Below are 23,477 nucleotides of genomic sequence, written 5' to 3' on the forward strand. Positions count from 1 at the left end.
CTCAAAATTAGGATTTTGATTTTCATTAGCAAAGGAAGGAGGAACTATTGGGGACTTTTCAAAAGTGAAATAACATGATGAGATTTGCATTTCAAGATTTTGGCCAATACCAAGTGAAAATAGCTTGGAAGAAGAGATAGCAATTAGGAGGCTTTTGCAGTAGTCCAGGAGGGAGCCTGGTGATGAATTGATGAGGGTGGCCACAGATAGTAAGAGGTGGATGAATTCTAGATATACACAGGAAGCAGTAAAAATACTTGGAGGAAGGAAGATCAGTTAGGATTATAGGTTATTGAGAGCCCATAATCTTTAAAGTTGTTTCAATGTAACAAATTTTTTTGGTCACTGTTTTGTTTGCTAATCGTTAAAATTTATGTACTTATTCTCCATATTATAAGTCTCCTGGAGGAATAAAAAATGACTTCAAGCAAAAGAAATCTAAATTTGGTATCAGAACACCTAAGTGCTCTAGTAAACAACTATAAGAGATGGAAAGATAGGGGCGCCTGAGTGGCTCAGTCAGTTGGGTGTCTGCCTTTGGCTCAGGTCATGATCCCAGGGTCCTGGGATTGAGACCTGCATTGGGCTCCTTACTCAGGGCAGAGCCTGCTTCTTCCTCTCCCTCCCTCTGCCTGCCACTCCCCTTCTTGTGCTCTCTCTCTCTCTCTGTCAAATGAATAAATAAAATCTTTAAAAAGAAAAAGAAACGGAAAGATAAGCTATTTATATGTTAATTATTAGTCCATTAATATGATTGATTTCAAAATAAGAATATCTTACATTTTCAGATAAATATATTAGGGATTTGTGAGCCAGAAGGCAAATAGTACTGAACGGGGGATGGAAATCCAGTTGTTCTTGTACTGTCACTAATTGGTTGTAATGACTTGAGCAAATCATTAGTCTTACTGGGTTCTGCTCATCTCATCTCTGCCTATTTAAGTTTCTTCTAAAATCATAATTTTTGACCTTAACTCATCAAGCTCCATGGGGCAGTAGGTCTCTTCTGGCTCTATGATGAGGAACACAAGTCCAGAGAGCTTGATGAGCTTGTTCAAGGGTAACAAGGGCATGCTGGAACTAGAGTCTAGGCATTCCAACAACGACCACTCCCCCAACCTCCTCAACCAGTACTTCTAACCATCCCAGCCAGGCTGCCTCATCTTCATCTGGGAGTGACTTGGCATTAAGTTCACTAATGAAAAGTGTAACTACAAAAACACTAACTTTTTACAGGTAAACTTTTAATTGTCACAAATTACCATATTCTTTAATTTCAAAATATGTGGTTCCAGTTGTTGAAAAGTCCTCTTTATATTTAGCTCGGATTGTCCACACACCATATCTGAGGAGAAAAAATATTCAAATTTATAGAAGTCATCAAATGTTTTCAATTTGCCCAGAGGAAATCTAATCGATTGCTGTTTTAAAGAGGAAAAAGAAAGTAGAGATGTATTTAGCCATTTTGTGTAGAACTTTAAGTAATAAACAGAAATAATAAAAACTGTTCATTAATGTCTTTCATATATTGTGTTATTTTTTCAGGTATTTTGTCTTAATATAGTCAATAGCTTTGATTTGAAGAGTTTATGAAACTTGAGGATTAACTTAATCCTGGACCATAATTATACTAACATAATACTAAAATCCACACTATAGTAGGACATCCATACTAACGTCTCTAGAAACATACAACAGGTCAAGCTGATCCAGATGATAAAACTCACACCTCACATAAAAGAAGTTATGGTTAGAGACAAAGTATGGTTCGTTTAAAGAGGAAAATGACCAGAATTTAATTAACAATCTTCATTTAAAAATATTTACTGAGCACTGGAGTAAGAACAGGAGATAAAAATGAACAAAATAGAAGAATTTCTGCCTTCATAGAGCTAACAGTCCATGGGATTTCCAATTCCCGCTTCTCCATTTACTGGCAGATTGGATTTGGGCAAGTTGCTTAACCTCATTTGTGCAATGAAAAAAATAATATTTATCTTGCACGTTGGTTATGCAATCAATACACTTAATATTATGACTATCATCATCATCATTAATTCAATGAATATGTATCAAGTGCCTGTTATGTTAAAGTGCTGAAGATACAACAGTGAACAACACAGACAAAACAAAAAGGCAAATAAACAAACAAATAAATAAGTGTAACATTGAGATAAGTGCCATGAAGTAAATAAATAAGAGAGTTAGAAAAAGAGAGGGACTACAATAAACTATGCATCCAGGAATAGCCTCTTTGAAAAGGGAGCAGTTACTCTGTGTCCTAAAGAATGAGAAGGCAGCCTTGTGAAGAGCAAGCTGAAGCACATTCTAAGGAGAAGGAACAACATGTGCAAAGGTACTGGGATAGAAAAGTAGTGATCATGAGAGACCACCATGTCTGACACGTAATCGGTCAAGGGGAAATGGCACAAGATAAAGTTGGATAATAGTTGGATAAATGATAATAATTATAAAGTAATAAGATCAATTCTGTATTATAGAGCATGTAGTATTTTCAAGGAAGTATACAATTTAAAAATTAAATCCCCAATTTCACTCACATTTCTAGAAAATATTCAGTGAATTAACTACAAACAACAAATTAATTGTGAACTCCCTTCCAGAGGGCAGAAAAATGACCACAAGGAGATTCTGCTTTAAAGTTATATTTAACCATTTATAAGTACACTTATTTTCCTACTCTATTATAAGTTCCTTGAAGGCAGGGACTGTGAATTATTCATTTCTATTTTGTATATCTCACTCCCTATGTGCTTTGCACATACCAGGAATGTGTTCACCAAATATTTATTATATTGCATTCTGTTAAAATGTGTTCTTAAATCCTTTAATATGAGGTCAAAAAAGAAAATGGCTCTGAGAACATTCTGCCTCTTGAAATCTGCCTTCTGGTAATCTATGCAGACAAAGACTATGGAGGATCAATATTTTTATAACTCTCAGAGCAAGGCATGGGACCACTCCAGCCTTTTAGACTGATAGTCTATTAGATTCCTTGAAGGGTAGAAGGTTGATGGTTTTAATGAAAAAAAGCCCACGGACTATTTTTGCCTCTTCTAAATTTTTATTTCTATATATAAAGAGGATTGGTGGGAAGTATTGGGAGGTTTTTGTTTGCCAGAAACTGAGCCTCACTTCTCATTAGACTTAAATTTTCTTTTTAATGTTCAAACTTACATTATGTCCTTTTCATTTTTTATTTAAAAAATTTTAGGGTCTTTCTACTTTTTATCTGTTTTATTTCATCTTAATTCCAGTGAGTTAACATACAGTGTTATATTAGTTTCAGCATACGATATAGTGATGCAACAATTCTGTACACCACCCCGTGCGCATCCCAAGTACACTCCTTTGCACACCCTCATTTCTTCCACGCTTATGCCCTTTGTTAACACCAGGTAGCTCCATTTGACTGGTTATCTGCCTCACAACCCAAAGATCCAGATGTGCTTTCTAGAGAAAACTTTATTAACAAATGCTTTAAAATACTTAGGATTCGATGGAATCTTGAAGTCAGGGAAAGAGATGATTCCAGTATAATCATTTTCTTCTACAATGTCCACTTCTGATCCTTCGGGATCCTTTGAATAAAAACAAACATCCTCAAAGCACTTAAGCCACATTTAAAAAATCAGCTGATTATAATATCTTTGACCTACAGAAGTATTTACTAACAAATATCTACGTCTTCAAATTAAATATGAAGGAGGAAGATCACTTAAATGTTGTGGAAGGCAAATAGGGTTCATTTAAGCTACTTCCCTTCTTTTTGAAACTCTCCTCCACCTCCTGCTACACACACACACACACACACACACAGAGAGAGAGAGAGAGAGAGAGAGAGAGAGAGGAAGGGAGGGAAAGAAGGTTTATATTGGTATCCGGGATATCCTAGCCTCAATTATCCAGAAGAGACTCAACTTTCTATTGCATAACTAAAAAAAGAAATGTAACAATAATTGATGTTACAACTAACCAAATGTGAACTTACAGGCTTTATAGATACCAGAATCTAAATTTCGTATCTGTTCATTTGAAGTTTTCCAAAGCAAATATACTATAAAATGCTTTAACTAGCTAGACATTTTATAACTGTGTACTATGGACATTTTGAACTTGATAAAACACTCAAAATGGTTAAACAAACTTGAAAGTTTTCATAAAGCTTCCCCATAAACTCCGCTTTGTGTGTGGGTTTGAAAATTATCAAAATATGGACTACATGTAGAGGTTGCTTTTGACCTTAACACAGAAATTTACCACCATGTGTCATGACTGTGGAATTCATGGCCAGGATTTTAAGGTATTTTTCCCTGGACTTAAAAAGATCTATTCTGAACAAGGGTAAGGATCGCAGCTAAATATCATCTGGGCTGCTCTTTATCCCTGCAATTGATCATGCACAGTGCTTCTAAGATGATCTCTCTTGAGCACTATTTTCAGGACACTTCTTGTATACTGATTCTCTGCCGCTCTGGGATCAGATTCCTCAATCCTCTCTTCCTGGGGCAGCTCCTACATGAGACAACTGGCATCCACTCTTCCTTGTGTGGTGCCAGGATTTTTCATCACTCAAGCTCAACCAGGAGAAATAAAATAAAAAGCATCTGTCCACATCCTCTAGTATTTTCTGATAGAAAAAGTGCATTTGAGCTGGACACTCTCCTTCATTCCCTTCCAGACTCCCTATACCACTCGGCCAGTTTATTTGCTATCTCACTTCTTAGTCCTTCCTGCTGCCATTGGAAAACTCGTGCTATTTCTTAATAGGAAGTTCTTCACTATTTTGTAAAACTCTGTGTCTATTCCTTTAATTGAAACCTATTCTATTCCAGAAAAGGATCACTGTCAGCCGTGACTCTTACCTCCATTTGGTCTGCCTTCTGAGCCCATGTGTCATTTGCCCCACTGTATCGTTTGTTTGGTTTGTACTCTAAGTGTGGTTTTGTCCTGTAGTATCTACCCAGTGTGTACGTGTGTTCCGACACTCACATCTTGGGTTCCAGAGGAAAAGACGCACAGCTTTAGGACAAGTCAGCTTCCCATCCACTTCCCTGCGGCATTCCATGTGACTCTCCCCACCCTGATTCAGGCTGTCTGGGAGGCCATTCTCTGCATTTCTCCTGCTGCTGACAGCATGCTTCTCTCTCCCTGCATCAGGGCTTCAGCCGCAGCCCAGCCCAGGGTTCCCTCACTGCATACTCCTTCACTTCCACCGCAGTGGAGTTCACGGTTACACATTTCCCTTCCATCCTTAGTCCTGTCCCTTCAGTAAATCTGCAGGGACTCCCTACCACCTGCCGTGTGAAGTCTTCACTTCCAGGTCTGGTGATCCAAGTCTATGGCCCTAGCCTAACTTTCAAATCTTACTTACCTCTCTGGTCCCAGGGATGCCTCTGCCCTGGAATCAGGTTGCTTTCTTCATGTCCGATCCCTTTCACCTCGGACTGCTGTCTGTTGCTCCTTTCCAGCAACCCGCCCATGTCTTCTCCACTGCTCTCAATTCTACTCATTGTTCCAGGCCCAGTTCAAATCTCACCTCTACCTTGACGGGTCCCTTAGCCTCCCTGATCTCTTTTCTGGACTACGGGAGTTTACGGTCTATATCAATAGTCATCAACCACAGTCTTGGCACACTCTGATGTTTCACAAGTAATCCACTATAAAATAGTCAGACGTTAAAGTCTGTGAAAGGTTTATGATTTGTGTAGGCTATAAAGCATTCAAAGTTATCCGTATACATTCCTCTTTTTTACATGTGTTCTGGTAAGGGTTTTTATCTTCTAGGGTTTGTTAGTAGGAAAACAGGTGCTGCAGCCTACAGGGAAGGGCCATGGGTAATATACCTACTGTTAATAGGTGGGCAGTTATTTCCCCACAATAATTTTGTAGGGTTGTGACACAAACTGGGTAAGACCATGGGAGCTTGTTGCACGTAGGCATGTCATCTGTTACACATGTCATCATGTCATCACTGGTAAAGTGTTGATAACTGCTGATCCTTATCTCATGGTTTAACACTATTTTTCACATGTGCTAGTATGTTACTAACCTCAGTTTCTTAAGTGTAAGTGCCCAGATTGTAATTCTTTATCTTGAATTGTACAAATCAAAAATCTCATATGTAATATTCAATTAATATTCAATCAATTCATAGTGATTGATTGATGCTCTCTAAGAAAGAAACCATGAAGTATATATTTCAAGGATTTAGTTCAAAATCATAACTTGCTGAAAGTGAATTTTCATGAGCATTTTACATATATCTATTGCAGACATATAGATTTACAATGTTATACTTACAGAAGATGTTCAGTAACCATTTACCCAACATTGAATGAGTTAGTGTGGTGTTAGGGCAGGGTTATGGAACAATGTATCTTATCCTAAAGATGAATTAAATTATTACATAAATAAATAACATACTTACTATGTAAATTAAGACAGTTTCTCTTTTGGCTGGCTTCAAGTTGTCATTCAGTGAGTAAACTCTAACCTTTACTGTAAGAACAATTGATATCATCAAAACCTCTGCTAAACACAGGGTATTTTGATTTTTTACAATAATCATCCTTAAAGGAGATGAGTATAATTTTTAAAAAATCATATCACAAAAATTCGTACTTAAAGGAAAGAAAAAGTTAGTTTACAGACATATATATTACTAAAGATTATTTTCCTTTAAAGAGAACCCTCTTGGATTCCTTTAAAGAGCTACTTTTCCAGGTGAATTTAAAGTACAGTCCACTTTATTAAAATATATTTCCATACAACTTTTTGGGAACATACATTAGACCATTGTTTATTGAGAATTTCATAGTAGCAAAATAGTGATCTCTCCCATATGGTTATATGGGAGCATACTATATTGTCTCATATTAGAGTTGTAGTTTTTTTTTTTTTAAGATTTTATTTATTTGACAGAGAGAGACACAGTGAGAGAGGGAACACAAGCAGGGGGAGTGGGAGAGGGAGAAGCAGGCTCCCCACAGAGCAGGGAGCCGGATGTGGGGCTCAATTCCAGGACCCTGGGATCATGACCCGAGCCGAAGGCAGACGCCCAACGACTGAGCCACACAGGTGCCCCTAGAGTTGTAGATTTTAATGGAAAATTAGATAGTTTGATTTTGACATTATACACTCTTGCACATATAAAAACCAAAAAGTCCCCAAAGTATCCCTTATTGTAGCTAAAGGCAGCTTTGAATTGTATGGTTTTGTTAGATTCATTGAGCCAGATCCTATAATTGTTCCATCATTGTTAAATGAGTAATGGCAAGAGCTCAAGAAAAATTAGTTCTTTTCATTTGTTTCTGCCCATTAAGAGATCCCTGCCTTTTAAACAATTGCATCTGCTAGAATTGAACTCTTAGCTGCTTGAGACATGCTGTTCTAGTTCCTTCCAATATGACATATTGTAATTTCTCTGATGTTCATTTACTGAGGCTCAAATCATTTCATGGCCAAAACTTTACTCACAAAATAAAACTGAACTGGAGCCATAAGCCCTTTAAAGGGTCAGTACTATGTAAAGCTCTACATGAGAAGTCACATTAAACTCTCCAAAATTGGTTTCACTAAGACCATAAGGTCAAAGCAAAATGTTCAGTAAATCCCTCCCACACACATACACACTCTGCTGTCCCCCCTTCTCCCACCTTGCGTCCTCCCTCCTATATTCTTCTCCCACCTTGCGTCCTCCCTCTTATATTCTCCCACCTTGCGTCCTCCCTCCTATATTCTTCTCCCACCTTCCGTCCTCCCTCCTATATTCTTCTCCCACCTTGTGTGCTCCCTCCTATATTATGGACATACCCAGTTCATCCCTGAGCATCACTGGGAGGCTGCCAGAGGCAGTATGTCACAAAAAAGTAAGAGCTCATGCCCTGGAGTTCAAAACTTTGGTTTCACTCCCACGACTACCACTTCCTAGTGGCCCTGGAATGGGATACTAAATCCCTCTAAATCTTAGTTCTCTCATCTTAAAACAGAAACGCTAGTATCTGCTTTATAGTGTTATGAGAACTAAATGAAACAAAGCTTTTATATAGCCTGGCACATAATAACTACTCAATAAATGCTTATTATTTTTATTTTAGTATTATTATTTCTATGCCTACTACTTATCTAATTTCTAACCCAGTTTGTGTTTAGACTAGAATTAATCTTGTCTTCATAGCAACAGTGTATCAGAGGCAAGATCAATCTAATTCTTTAGTACCAAAGATATGGCTTATTAGGTTTTAAAAAACTTATTAATGTCTTCTATGTACAGGCACTTTGCTGCACTTGGAGATGTGGCGGTGAGACAGATCAGGCATGGAAGTCTTCCAATGGAGCGGAGGAGAGAGTGAACACATGATCACACAAGTGTATGTACAATTCCAGGGTGGGGAGCATTACAAAGAGCACTGCCCGGCTTCCTGAGAGCAAAAAAGAGGGAGATTGGAAGCCATCAGAGAGGTCAGAGAAGGCTGCCCTCTAGGGATGACATGTTAGGGTTGCGTAGGTATTAATAAGGCAAAGTGGAGGGGTGGGGGGGCGGGGAATGAATGTACCTGGCAGAGATATACAGGTCTTCATATGGGGGTGGGGGGTGGGGGGAAGAGTGTGAGAAAGCAAATAGAAAGAGGTCATTTGGTCTGGTTTCCACAGATGAGGGGGAGCATGGTGACTGAGAAAGCTGGAGGGGAAGGCAGGACACAGGCTGCATGGCATTGAAGGATTTTGGTCAATATGCTAAATTCCTTACCCTACAAAGCCTTGAAGATTTAAACCTTTATCCTAAAGATGCTTATACTAAAAATCCCTCAAGGATCTGCAGATTAAGTGTGTGGATTAGGATATTAGAGCTATAAATAGCAAGATTTAATCAATTTCTAAGAGAACTACTTTTAAGTAATTTTTTTTTCTTCTGTGTAAATAAGGCTTTGTGCTATTCCACAGATTAAACAGTAATGGAAAACACTTTCCTAGTGCTTACTCTGTTCTGGGCACTGTTTTAAATGCTTTACCCATATGAATTCACCTACCTCTCACAACAATTCGGTGAGGTAAATTCTATTATCTCTATCCTGCCCTTTTTCCCACTAACAGAGGAACCATGACTATGAAGCCATGTTCTATTAGAAATTTTCTTAGGTAGATTCCCCTTAGAAAATTAATATCTATATATTTCTGTGATCTAGTTTATTCTTTGCTGAAATATCTGATCCCCTAGGGTTGGATTTATTTTCTGAACTTGAAGAATAGCTCCAAAGTCAAAGGAATTTTTTTTATGAACATGGCTCTATAATAAATTATTTTCCCACTGTCAAAACTATATTTGCAATTACATCTTACACTTGTTTAATAAATAAGATATAACACAACATTTCACAATTTTTAAAAAGCTTTTTTCTTCATAGAAATAACTAATGGGGCAGATAATATAATTGTTGATTTTGCAGTTTCCATATGAACTTAAAATTTATATTTAAGTTATGTATTTAGTGATTTCCATATAAATTTTAAATTAAAATGATATTTATAAATGTAAAAGTCATTAGGAGTTGAGACTCTTTAAGCAAGTTGGAAACTTGTCTGCACTTAATTTCAAGTGTTAAAAAATCTCTACAATATGGCAATCACCCCCTCTCCACCAGAGGAAGCAGCGTCTTATACCATACCTGACTGTTGTGGAGTGTAAACAGGTTTGTCTGTATGAATGAAGAGAAATCCATTGTCATAGGTTATTGGCACTTTTTTTGATCTTGAAAAATGCCTCGATACAACTTCCAAATATACATGTGAAACTGGGTTTTGTCCTCCAGACAATTGTTTGGGTTGTATCTGTTAAAAAAAAAAAAATGACAGAATAGAGTATAACTTAGGTTATAAAACATGTTGATTATCTAAATACCACTGTCACCTCACTAGAACAAGCAAAAAAAGAGCATATGTATTTAACCATTTAAAAAGTAGTAGAGACAGAATAGTGAATACATTTTACCCAGAGCCTGTCAGTGTCAAATATCATAGTAAAAATTTAGCTTTAAGCAATTAAGTCTTTTGGTTTCCATGTTTCCTAAATTTTATATGTATTTAGTAAAATTACTACCACAGAAGCTTCTTAACAAACTTTCACTTGGTCAGCACTTGATTAGCATGCTGTCCACTCCCTCAGTTCAACATCCTGACTGATGTTCAGGACACATTGTACTACATCTCTATCCCTCTGCTCTCACCCATTGAGCTGCATGCTTTCTCATTTGGTGTATGTAATTGTAATTATCCACTTTACATTGCATGATATGCAAATATAATACATAAAGAGTAAATAAAAGAAAGAAGAGTGTTTCTATGAAAACTCAGGCTTTGGACACATGGGATAAAAGTAAATCACTAAAACCAACTGCTGTGGAATCAAACGTGAGAGCACTGTCAAAGTTTGGAAGACAGACAGTAACAGCCTATAAAGATTCTGCACTCAGACTGCCTTGCAAGTGTCTTTAAGCTCCGTCTCCACTATAAAGGAACAGAAACTGTAAGCAAAGATGATTTGTTAAAGGTATGACATGTAATAAATAAGATTTGACACTCCAACCGGGGGACCCATGCTTAAAGACCTTGGCATGACATCAAACAATTGGCAAACAAAGATACATTATAATGTTAAGATAAAATTAAATGCTGAAGATATGCATGCAGTTTTATGATTCTCTACTTAATCTTTCAATTAACTGAGTCTGCACGAGTCACGAGAACTTTCTATGATGATGAAAACATTCTATATCTATGTTGTCAACATGGTACTTGCCAGTCACATGTGGCTATTTGAGCACTTGGAATGGGACTATTGTGACTCATGAACTGAATTTTTTATTATAGTTAAATTTGATTGATCTAAATTTAAAGGTAACAGCCACACTAAACATCTTAGTGACATCAGATAAGAGTGTCCACTGAAATTAATTGGGAAATTAATTTTAATTCTTAATAAATCTAGTAAGTGGAAGTATTTAAGAAATTCAAGCATTTACAATCAAGAACATTAATGAAAAAATTCTTACACTTGGTTAGAACGTATTTAGATCAGTGTTTCTCAAACTTGAGTAATACACAGACCTCTTTTAAAGGATAAAATGTTCTGGAGGACTCTCAGTGCTGACTTCTTATTATTTATAATATAATAAAAATTTATTTTTATTACAATGGTACTTAAATATGTACAAACCTAAGACTGGGTGTAATCTTCTTATGCTTATGAGTTTTACATAATTATAAAATCAAAACAAATATACAAAATAAATTCAAAATACTAAATATCAATATAATTCTAATCTTAAGCTGTTTTAAAATTTAAAATTTAAATTTCTTTTTAAAGAGCTCACTTTATTTTTTTTTATTTTTTTTTTTTTTTTAAAGATTTTATTTATTTATTTGAGAGAGAGAGAATGAGAGAGAGCACATGAGAGGGGGTACGGTCAGAGGGAGAAGCAGACTCCCTGCCGAGCAGGGAGCCCGATGTGGGACTCGATCCAGGGACTCCAGGATCATGACCTGAGCCGAAGGCAGTCGCTTAACCAACTGAGCCACCCAGGCGCCCTAAAGAGCTCACTTTAAAGAAACACTGGTCTAGGGGTGCCTGGGTGGCTCAGTCAGTTAAGCAGCTGCCTTCGGCTCATGTCATGATCCCAGGGTCCTGAGATCAAGCCCCGCATTGGGCTTCCTGCTCAGCAGAGAGCCTGCTTCTCCCTCTCCCTCTACCTGGTGCTCTGCCTACTTGTGCTCTCTCCTACCTCTCTGTCAAATAAATAAATAAAATCTTTAAAAATAAAAATAATCACTTGTCTAAATGAACCTCAGAGCCCCTTCCAATTCTAGTAGTCTTTGATTTTCTCATTTTTTATTTTTGAATTTTTATCAGACTTTAAAACAATATTTTGAGTATGAAAGTAATTTTTAGTTAGAATTTTAAATAAGAAATGAGTTGCAAGTGCTTCTCTAACCAAGGTACACTACGATATCTAAATAGAAGGAAAAGTTATTTGATCCATATTATTCTTTGTATTAACTACAGGTTTTCAATGAGAGCTATTCAGTTTAGTAATCAATAATTTTATTAGCTTTGGAAGCTATAATGGATGAATATCAGAGTTTAATTGGGTTTTTGTAGGCAATGCATTACAGATCAAGATGCATATTCATATTTTTCTATTTTATGTAATGATAATTTTCACAGTAAACAAGTATTTTCAATTCATTTCCAAATATGTACATTAGTACAATTTTATTTTCCAATACAAACATCATAATTTACATGCATTGCACAAAAAGCAGATACAACTCTCCAATTTAGAATTTTCTGTTTCATCCATATGATCATTGGTGACTGACAGCACTTAGTAATCACACAGTGGTGAGTGATACAAATGGCCAAATCTCTACGTTATCAACATTCAAACTTGGTACACATTTTATTGAGAATATCCTGTATGTATAAAGAAAATGAAGAATAAATACATACTGTTAAGACTGCAGAGTTTTGGAATTTATTTTCTGAGGATAAAGTAACATGGCCTGAAGAGTAACTAAATTTTTTATCAGGATAACTTTTAATAGAGATTGTGGCATCAAATTCTTCGGTATATCCATAAACTTGAATTACAATATTTTCAGATGCTCCAACACGGAATACTTTTGGTGCTGAAATGACATATCTGTTGAAACAGGAAAAGAGTAGGACCAATATCTTGAGGTGATGTATTTCGTTACATTCTTAATTTTTTCATCTCACTTGAGAGACTCAAATAGGCACATTTTCTCAACTTAAAAATGATTATTTTTAAATCAAAATTTATAAGTGATCTGTGATAATTTCAGCATAGTTTCCAAAAAGAAGTAGCTTAGAATTAAGACTTGAGAAACAGAACTGGAGATTTAGTTAACATTTAGAAATAATAACACTTTCCCTGAGCTACTGCAGCAGAGAAAGACTTTTAAAAAGCTGTTGACTGGAACATGTAAATAGGGTCAATATTTTTGCTCAATGAAGAAAAAGGCAACAAAGACACCAGTGCTTGAATTGCAACTCTGTCATCTACTGGCTGAGTGACCATGGTAAAGTCACTAACACTTTTTAAGACCAAAATAATTGACTTGTGAAAATATCACCTTCCTGACCAGCTTGCAGTGAGGAGGAAATGAGAATGTGTATATGAAAACACCTAGCATGCTTTGTACTCAATAAATGTTAAGATTCATTAATTTCACTAAATTAGTTAAAAAGAAGTAATCTTAGAAGTATTGTGTTATACCATGAGTGGATAAAGAAAAGGATACGATAAGAGTGAGCTGGGGGAATGCATTTAGAAATGGAAGGAGGGATGGAGGTCTTTGAAGAATAGTAACAATCATACAATAATGATGATATTAAGTGAATAGTTACCATAGGAGAGGCTGCATTGACACTCTATATACAACTCTTTTAATTTTTACAACAGGCCAATGGTGTAGATACTGATATTATTCCTATTTTGCAAGTGAAAAGAGGATAATTTGACCACGGTCACATGGCTTGTACGTGAATGAGGCAGAACTTTATATTCACATCTTTCTCTCAGTCGTTAACGTGTATAATTAAGGTCAAGATTATAAGCTATGTTCACAACCATAGGCTATTATTTCCAGTTTTATTTTTCATGTGGTTTATACAAGAATGGAAGTGAATTTATATAAGTTTCTGAAGTAACATTTTTAAAATGTGTGTATTTTCAATGTTTTATGAAAAGAAAACTTAAAATATAAACTAGGTTATTAATTAAATATCATGAAAGTATCTAATTTGAACAGTGAGAGCTACATGTGCTCTCACAGAGGAAGAGAGAAGTGTGCTTCAACACAAAAGGTCATAGTGACTAATTCAAGTGGCCGAACAGGCCTGGAGGCCACCTGCCACCGCACCTGGCAGAATTCTTACAGGCCCCTGTCAACATTACGACATTTAAAGAGTCAACAAGTCTTTAGTAACCATAAAATTAATTTGGAAGCAATTACATCCTTTTAAAACATCTGTCAGTCTCCTACATGGTAACTAACTTGGAATCACTTATAGACAAATTATAAAAGAGGGAAAAGAATCTCCAGACTTCCAACCATCATCTGAATTCCTCAAATGCTTACCCAGGAACAGTAGAAAATGAGAAAAGTTAAGCTCTGCTGATAATAAGGCACATTTCCTGAAATCTTACCCTGTGCGAGGCACTGTTTTAAGGGCTATATATATATAAACTCACTGTGTGGCTACAACCACTCTGTGAGAAAGGTCTTGTTATTACTCCCATTTCACAGATGAAGAAACTGATAATGAACTTGCCCAAGGTCACACAGTTAAGTTATAGAATTGGGAACTGAACCCAAGCAGCCTGTTTCCTGAATTAACAATTTCAATTGCTATACTAAACTGAATTTAGCAAGAGTTTTGCAATCTGAAAAATCTAGGGGAAAAAAAGCTATTTTAGTTTTGGCATTCTTGCAAATTTTATCTTTTTCAGTTTCGTATTGTTTTAATTTTGAATTGTCTATGTGGTGGTGGCAGTGATAAAACATAAAATATTCAGTATTTAGAAGTCTCTAAAAGGTGGCTTTGGAATCACCCTTCATACAGATTTTGGTCCTTACTGGTTTATCAGGACCACAATCTATTCATATAAAAAAATCATATCTAAAAAATATATCACACTTTTCTTATTTTCTTTCAATAGTTTAAGAGGATCAGGCCACTGAGCTTGCAGAGAGGCAACAATATTATTTTGCCCTCTACCTGGAATGTTATTTCCCCAGATATTTGCATAGTTTGCTTCCGCCTCACGTCCTTCAAATTCTGTTTGAGCATCACCTCCTTAAAGAACCTTTCCTCTCTACACTTTTGGGTAATGACCCCATCATTTCCTTATCCTCTGATTCTCCTTTATTTTTTTCCTCCTTGCATAATAACCACTCGACCTTATTTATTCCTTCATTCATTGGTTCATTCACCCATCCATGATTTGCTTCTCCCACCAGAATGCAAGCTTTATACCATCTACTGTATCCCTAGGGACTATCACATGGTAGGCGCTCAATAAATTTTTGTTGAATCAATCAGTCAATCAAGTTAATTAAATTGGTTGCCATGCTGTAAATGGTACACTCTCGCTTTTTTTTCAGAGAAAGAGAGGAGATGCTTATTAAGGGCCAGTACAGTGTCGTGGAAAGAATTCAGAATCAGGGGACCCGGGTGCTAGTCCTAGTTCTACCAGTGATTTGAACTCGCTAATCTCAATCTCTCTTGAACTTCTGCCACTTGTCTTTTAAAAAGGGTTATACAAGAACTACTTGGGGAATGGGGTGATTGTGGCCATGTGAGAAAATCAGATTAGGGGTGGGAGAGTGTTATAAATTTATGATATCCTGAGTATATATTTATATTTTACATATTTGTATATATATATACAAATGAAAAATGAAATTTTTCAAATGAAATGACAAATGAAAAAAATGACAAATGAAAAAATGAATTGAAGTGGTAAAAAAGAGTCCTTAATAAAAGCCCTGCTTTTGTCTCCCTCCAGTAGCATGATCTTTGGCAAGTCACTTTCCCCTCTGTCTGGACTTATTCTTATTTGTGAAATGAGTAGATTCAATTAGATACTCTCCAGTTCCTTCTCATTACTAAAATGTTATCTCTGGATACAAAATCAGTATTTTTAAGACATACCTTAAAATGCACAATATTCCAATAATAACACTGAAATTTGTGAAGAATTCATAAATTTAGAAATAATCACAATCGCTTTTTCAAATCACAGTATTAGAACTGACCCCAAAGTAACACTTGCTTTACTATGTGCAGTACCTGGAACATACAAAGAAAAAACTATGTACCAAATACAAATAAGCAATCAATGGCAAGAAAGTTTATCATTTTGAGTTTATTTTGCGCTTTTTGGAAGAGGAATTCAAACACTTATGTAAACTTTCATAAATAATAATCCCATAAAGCTGCCATATTGTTAGCCACTCATCACACCAAGATGCTTCCATGACTTTCTCATTCAGAGATGAGACTATTCACTTGGTGTTCTAGGAAGTAGAAAGTTATTTTCAAATTAACACGGTCTGTTAAATTTTTCACTCCTCTCACCTAAGATACATTGAAAAATGAAGATGGGTTCTTTTACTTACGTTTGTTCCTGTCCCCAACTTGTACCCAGGAAGATTAAAAAACAGAGTATGCCCCAAAGGCCCATGGCTGGAGTTCGCAGTAAACCATGGGTATAACCTTCTTGAAGATTACTCTCCTTTTATGTAAACGGAGATTGAAGAATTTGGGTAAGTTAGTTTACTGGTTAATGATTAATGTCAGAAAGAGGGACTACTAAGGAGGAAAACTAAAATCAGAACTGAAACACCCTTTAATGTCCAGATGTAAAGGTAGGAGATATTTTATAGGGATTTACATCTAGAGGTTTATTTTGATTAATACAAATAAGGATATTCTAACATGGGAATTTGGCGCTGCAGTGAATGGCTCAAAGCTAGGAGCAAGTCAATCTCATTGCCTTTGGCCTTTCCCCTCTTATCAGGACAATCATTCTGATGTATCATCTGTGAGCACACCTCTGGTAGATGCACTCTGATACTGACAGAGACCTACTTGGATTCAGTTTCAAAATGAGGTGATTTTAGGACAGGTCTGGTTTAGACAGGGCTCGTGAGGTAGTCTTTCTAGAAAAATCCTGAGCAGGAGTGTCCGTGGCACTGGAAATGGCCTAAGGATGAGATGGATCTGCAAAGAAGCTCTGTAGAATGGTGCCTTCGTCACCCCAGTCTAGAGAAGAAGCTGAACATTAGGTAGAGGAAAGGTTGCGAGAGGCAATGAAAATGCCATGCTGAGGACCTGGCAGCATTCTCTAGGAGATAACCAAGCAAATACTTTCATATTTAGTAGGGAGTGGATATCCTCCAATATCTATTAATTCATATGACACAAATTCAAAATTTACATTCATTCTGATGGAGTATATCTTTTTAAAAAAATAAACTCACGTTTATACCTTTCAATGAAGATTTTAATAATTTTAATATGAGAACCAAAGAAAAACAAAGCTTCCTATAATAAATCTAGTAACTACAGGATGAAATAAAATTTTGTCTTTGAGATTTTTATGTTTTATGTTCACTGGAAAAATTTTTACATACGACCTTCCTTTTATTTGTACTCATTTCTATCTTACTATATAATAGGTACTCTATTTTATTTTATTATTATTATTTTTAAAGATTTTATTTATTTATTTGACAGAGAGAGACACAGCGAGAGAGGGAACATAAGCAGGGGGAGTGGGAGAGGGAGAAGCAGGCTTCCCGCGGAGCAGGGGGCCCGAAGTAGGGCTCGATCCCAGGACTCTGACATCATGACCTGAGCTGAAGGCAGACACTTAACAACTGAGCCCCCCAGCCGCCCCTATTTTATTATTTTTAAAGATTTATTTATTTTTTTGAGAGTGAGCAAGAGGGAGAGAGAGAATCTCAAGCAGACTCTGAACTGAGAACAGAGCCTGACTCGGGGCTCAATCCCAGGACCCTGAGATCATGATTAGGCACTCTATTTTAAAGTAACAAAACAGATTTCTCTAAACATTTTTCTATAATTCAGATGTTTTATGGTCACATGGCATTCCTTGCTTTGAATTAATAAGGTTTTACTTTACCAACACTTTAGTATTAAACTCATTAGAAAAAAGTCACACAAAGGAAAATTTGATACACAAATTTCACTAATGATATTTCTTGCAAATGTTATTGAAATGATAAAAATCTGCCACAATTGTCTGACAATCTAGCCCATGTGTTTCAAAAGGGAATCTGTAAAATGATTAAACTGGGTTGCGAAAGATGGATCAAGTCAAAACAAACAAAGTCCTTTTGCCATCATTTTCGGGAAAGGATACTTTGGAGAAAGCAAGAATACTCAAATCATCATGGATAATATTTGTATTTTAAGTGCAAGGAAGTTTGCTTGTATTATAGAGTCAATATTGATAAATGATATTTGCAAACCACTGGCATGTTTTCCTGGTAGAAAACATATTTTAAAATAATGGATCTTGGGGCACCTGGGTGGCTCAGTTGGTTAAGCATCCAACTCTTGACTTCGGCTCAGGTCATGACCTCAGGGTCGTGGGGTGGACCCCCGCGTCGGGCTCTGCGCTGAGCGTGGTGCCTGCTTCTCTCCCTCCCTCTCACTCTGCTTCTCTGTCCACCCCCCACCATGTGCTCTGTCTCTTAAAATAAAATAAATAAAATAAAATAAAATAAAATAAAAAATGGATCTCAAAGGTCCTCAATAAAACCAAAATTCAATTCATGTTCAAGTGTTTAAACTTTTTATCTGCCTTTTAAACATGACTCAGAGGTGGATTCTTCTTCACATTTTAAAATGTTGTCTTTTGAGGGAGCCTTTGGCTTTTATACAAATATGAATCTCTAAAGGAAGAGAATCCAGGTCTGGCAGAAACTTTGGTGGTCACCTGATCTTCCTGCTAATGCCACATCAATTCTGCCCTCAGGACAGAGCCCAAATGACTCCACTTAGTTCATGAGGCCCTTCCTGATCTGGGTCCTACTTGATTCTCCAGCCAAGTAGCTTAATTACTTATTATTCCCCGAAGTTACCATGGCATGAAGGTGTTCCTGCCAGGGGAATAAACAGTCAAATACTATCATTATTATTCTTAACCTATTTATACCCTCAATTTGGTACGTCAGGAGAATTATGGGCTATATATGGCTTACTGCTACCAGTACTGCAGAATGCAGCCTACTCCATCTATTTAAGTGCTCGACCGTAACACCACTGTGAGACGGAATATTGGGGTACAAACTACATCTAATTGGGAACCTCCTAAATAAATATCTCTCATTAGTCACTTGTCTTCCTATATATTTAAATGGATTTCAAAAACATTCAGCTACAATAGTTTACTGAAACAAAGTCTTACCAAAAATTCCAATGTGTAAAATAGAGTAGAGGTACTCCATCCAGGTGAAGCAGAAAGGGGTGACCCTGCTGTCTGCCTGTCTCCCCCACGTTCACCCCCAGGTAGCCCTCCAGGAGGCTCAATGGGAACTCTGGGGTCCCTGGACACGTGGCTTAAAAACTATTGACTTAAAGCACCAAACAACCTCTTCCAAGTGTTCTTGTTTCACTTGGTCCATTCCTGTTACTTCCACCAACATCTCCAAGTCCAGCTTGAAATTGGTTTTTCAGCTAATCAAGCTAAAGGATTAGTTTTTTAGTTGATCAAGCCAAAGGAGAAGCCAATCTCTTTTCTCCTTATGCCCAAGAGCCACTGCTTTAGCTGCAAATTCAAGCCCTCTCCCAAGTGACTTGGGCTGTCAACACCAAATCCTCTATAAGTCCCTTGTTCCTTCACAATCCCTTACTTGTATCCAGCATCCCAGACCCTGGTATCCCAACGTTGCTCAGAAATTCACCACAGACTGCAAGAGGCCTGGGAGAGGATAATGGAAAAGAAAACTCTAGGTGTTTACCCCAGAAAACTTTCACACATTTGCCCAAAGAGACCAGTACAGGAATGGTCTTTGTAGCATGATTTGTAATAGCAAAATTTGGCAGCAACCTAGAACAAGAGAGAATAAATTACTGCATTTTCATGCAATGGAAAACAATGTTGGCTGATAAAACCAACCCACAAAATGACACAAAAAGCATAGTAACGCTTATATAAGTTTTAAAAACGCAAAGCAATGCTATTGTCTCTAGACATTTACATCAGTAGTAATAACATAAACACATGATTGTGAAAGAGAAATACTACATCAGGATAACAGCTATATCTGGAAAGAGAAGGAGAATTGGGGAAGGGGTAGGAAAAGGGTATATAGAGTGTTTCTACTGTATCCATTATCTTTTGTTTTAAAGGAAGATCTAAAGTCAGCATGGCAATATTTTACGAATAATTCAGTGAAGTTTAGTGGCAGTTATACTGGCATTTGATAGATGAGTTGCTGTACTTTCCTAAAAGTTTGAAATATTTCATTGGAAAAAAAAAAAAAAAGGACGGTTTGAAGTGAGGGAGGCTTGAATTCAAATCCTGACTCAACCTAACTAGGTATGTGACTTTGGGCAAATTAATGAACCCTTAGAGCCTCACTTTCATTGTCTATAAGATCAAATGATAATGCCTCATAGAGCCTAAGGGAGAATGAAATGAAATATGTATATAGTTCTTGACACATAGCATGAAAATGGTTGTCCGAGGGCGCCTGGGTGGCTCAGTTGTTAAGTGTCTGCCTTCAGCTTGGGTCGTGATCCCAGGGTCCTGGGATCGAGCCCCGCGTTGGGCTCCCTGCTCGGCGGGAGGCCTGCTTCTCCCTCTCCCACTCCCCCTGCTTGTGTTCCCTCTCTCACTGTGTCTCTCTCTGTCAAATAAATAAATAAAATCTTAAAAAAAAAAAAAAAGAAAAGAAAATGGTTGTCCGAAAATGGACCATCTGAAAATTATTATCTGAAAATTATTATTATTGGTTAAGACAGATTTATGACCTTCCATTCTTTTTTGGAAATACGTGCACAGCACTGTAGCAATCTGTATTTGATATAGTTTTATTTTCCTGGCTGCTTCCAGGCAGAACACCACACCAATGGTAGCATGAATCTCAGGATGAAAGAATATTTATCATTGAACACCCAGCAGAATTTTGCCCCTACTTCTTTTGTTTGTTTACTGTCAATTAAAGGTCTGGGATTAGATGACTGACCTCTTAAGAGTCCATCTAATTGCTACATCCTGGGAGTCTGATATTCTAACTTAGTGAGCAAAGGAGCACAAAAAGGTTCCCACAGACCAGAAACTTTTCAGAAGGTATTTAAATAAATTTTTCTCTTGTTTATGACATTGATTTCCATTAGCAGATTATGTGCACCCTACCACTTTACCTCATCAGCTAGCTGTAAGAGGTCTTTCCTCAAAAAGAACATCCTCACTCTGACCCTAATGAAAGATACTGTTTGAAACATTTTCTTACTTCCCAGGAGTAGGTCTAGGAATTAAGAAGGCAGGCCAGAAATGTTAATTCACCATCTCAACAAGACCTATTCAACTCCAGTGCATTTTGACAGGTGCTTTATCAGAGTCGGGCACAGAGGACAGGTTCCCAACTTTTAAAGAGTATCCAAATAATGACAACACAATAGCTACCAATTACTAGCTCCTAACATGTATCAATTATTGTAATGATGAACTTACATAAATTGTCCCTAATATGAGCAACCACTCTAAAGAGTGCTATAACCCTCAGGTTACCAATGAAGAAACTGAGGCTTCAGGGAACACATCTAACAACTTGCAGAGATGGGGATTTGATTGTGTTGGGGCCAGTAGGAAAAAGAAAAGAGACATACCGAACCAGGCTGAAGTCTTATCTTCTCTTTGACACCTTCTCCAGCTATTTGTAATTGATTCTCCATTTTATAAACTCTATAATACTTTATAGAGCCCAATCTATACATTTTGATTCTTATTTAGATGCCATGGTATATTCTAGGCAAAGGCTCAAAAGTACAACATGGGAATAAGTATGACATTAAGTGAAGGACTAGTCTGACTTATGTCCAGCTCTCCCTTCCTCATGGGGTACCTGAGGTAAGGCTAGCTAATGAGACTACCAGGCAGATGGTAGATTGGGAAGATTACCTGACAAGGCTACAGGTGGCAAGAGCCAGAGAATAACTCCCACATCCTAGGGAATATGGTGATTCAAATCCAACAGTGGATGATCTTGTATTTAGGTCCTTGAGAGAACCCAAGCCAAAAATGACACCGCTAAGCCATTCCTGAATCCCCCGCCCATAAAAACTGAAGACAGTTAATGTTTGTTGTTATATTAAGCGACGTAGTTTGGAGGTAAATTATTACCTAGCAATACTAAATTTGTACACTAGAATAGCTGTTTTTCTAAAGATGCAACGCTGGTGAAAGCTCCTTGCACTCAGTACCACCGCTAATGGGCACTTGCCTACCAATCGCCAATACTTTAATTTTACAAGTGTACTTTAAATTCTTAAGAACTACAGGCTCAGGGAGCCTGGGTGGCTCAGATGGTTAAGCGTCTGCCTTCGGCTCAGGTCATGATCCCAGGGTCCTGGGATTGAGTCCCGCATCGCGCTCCCTGCTCAGCGGGGAGCCTGCTCCCTCTGCCCCTCTCTCTCTCTCTCTCTCTCTCTCTCTCTCTGTCTCTTATGAATAAATAAAATCTTTAAAAAAAAAAAAAGAACAACAGGCTCAGAGGCCTACCCGAAAGCGCCGCCTGCTGGTAGTAACTTAAAGGCATCCCAAAGCCGGCTGGAATAATTTGGATTGACAGCCAGTGCTAACACATAATGCCTTTCCAGGGTAGACTCTGGCTTCTAATTTCATGTCTCTTCTGAGAACTAGCTTCTTCAGTTCTTGGAGAGAGAAATGCCTACCTTGCCTTCTTATAAGAATGCTGAAATGTGAAATCTCTGAGCATTGAAAATCATATAAACATGTAAGGAGTTCCTACGATTATTTTTTAAGCCTCTTATGTCTCCTGCTTTATCAATTCCTTCTTTCTGCCTGCAAACATGCAAAAGTCTCCATTAATTGGGGGGAAAAAGCCAAGTATCACAGACCCCCCCTTCAATGGATTTTTCTAAAAATCACAGCTAACCCTCTTAAAGGCTTAGTCTGCCCCCCCCTTTTATATAATTTTCTTTTCCTCCATTTATCCATAAATTCCCCCTCACCAGAATGCCCCATAGATATCTTCCTGGAAGTTAGATAGAAAAAAAATAGGAAATGAATAAAATGATTGCCCAGCAGCAGAGACCACTTGATGTAGTTTGGCATGATTTGGCATCATTCCCACTCTACAGACAAAGAAACTGATGATCAGAAAGGGCTTAAAGGAAGGAAGGAAGCCCAGAATCACATAGAAAGAGGTAGTCAAGACCACCTGTACAATGTGAGGGTCCCACTGCAAGATGAAAATGTAGACCTGCTTGTTCAAAAAGTAAGAAAAAGTGCTGTTAAAAGTATTAAAACATAAAAAGCCTTTTCCTTTCTTCTGTGGTCTCTCCCTCAACTTGCCATGGCATTTTTTTATTTGCTATTTAATTTCATTCTAAGTCAAGGAAAATTAGAGGTTTAAATTAATGGCATGAATTTTACCATTCATATTTATTTTGTGCAATGGCTGTTTAAAATGCACTAATTCGTATGTAGAATCACCAAAATTAGACAGTTTGTTTTTCATAGCTCATACGTGCATATATCCTTTGCTCTTACCACAACATTGGAAATGTAGCACAAAACAAACTCAACTGTTATTTTATTTTTTTATATGTGTGTATTCTACCAACACTCTCTACCTTTGCTTATTGAAGA

At 37.1% G+C, this 23,477-nt stretch overlaps 1 protein-coding gene across 2 annotated transcripts in view; it reads right to left on the reverse strand.

Moving 5' to 3' along the window:
- Nucleotides 1–16,364, reverse strand: part of C5 (complement C5) — a 90,030-nt gene extending 73,666 nt beyond the window's left edge. The window contains exons 1-6 of one of the 2 annotated variants that reach the window (XM_036107768.2): nt 16,228–16,338; nt 12,530–12,722; nt 9,690–9,852; nt 6,452–6,522; nt 3,511–3,602; nt 1,263–1,345 (exon numbers count right to left, since the gene is read on the reverse strand). In XM_036107768.2, the coding sequence (XP_035963661.1) occupies nt 1,263–1,345; nt 3,511–3,602; nt 6,452–6,522; nt 9,690–9,852; nt 12,530–12,722; nt 16,228–16,292 (667 nt within the window). In that variant the 5' untranslated portion in view covers nt 16,293–16,338. Of the gene's footprint in view, nt 1–1,262; nt 1,346–3,510; nt 3,603–6,451; nt 6,523–9,689; nt 9,853–12,529; nt 12,723–16,227 lie in introns of both variants that reach the window. The other variant, XM_078061700.1, reaches the window with a different exon arrangement.
- Between the last annotated feature and the right edge of the window lie 7,113 nt (nt 16,365–23,477).

Source organism: Halichoerus grypus, chromosome 14, assembly GCF_964656455.1.
Source record: "Halichoerus grypus chromosome 14, mHalGry1.hap1.1, whole genome shotgun sequence".
Lineage (NCBI taxonomy): Eukaryota > Metazoa > Chordata > Mammalia > Carnivora > Phocidae > Halichoerus > Halichoerus grypus.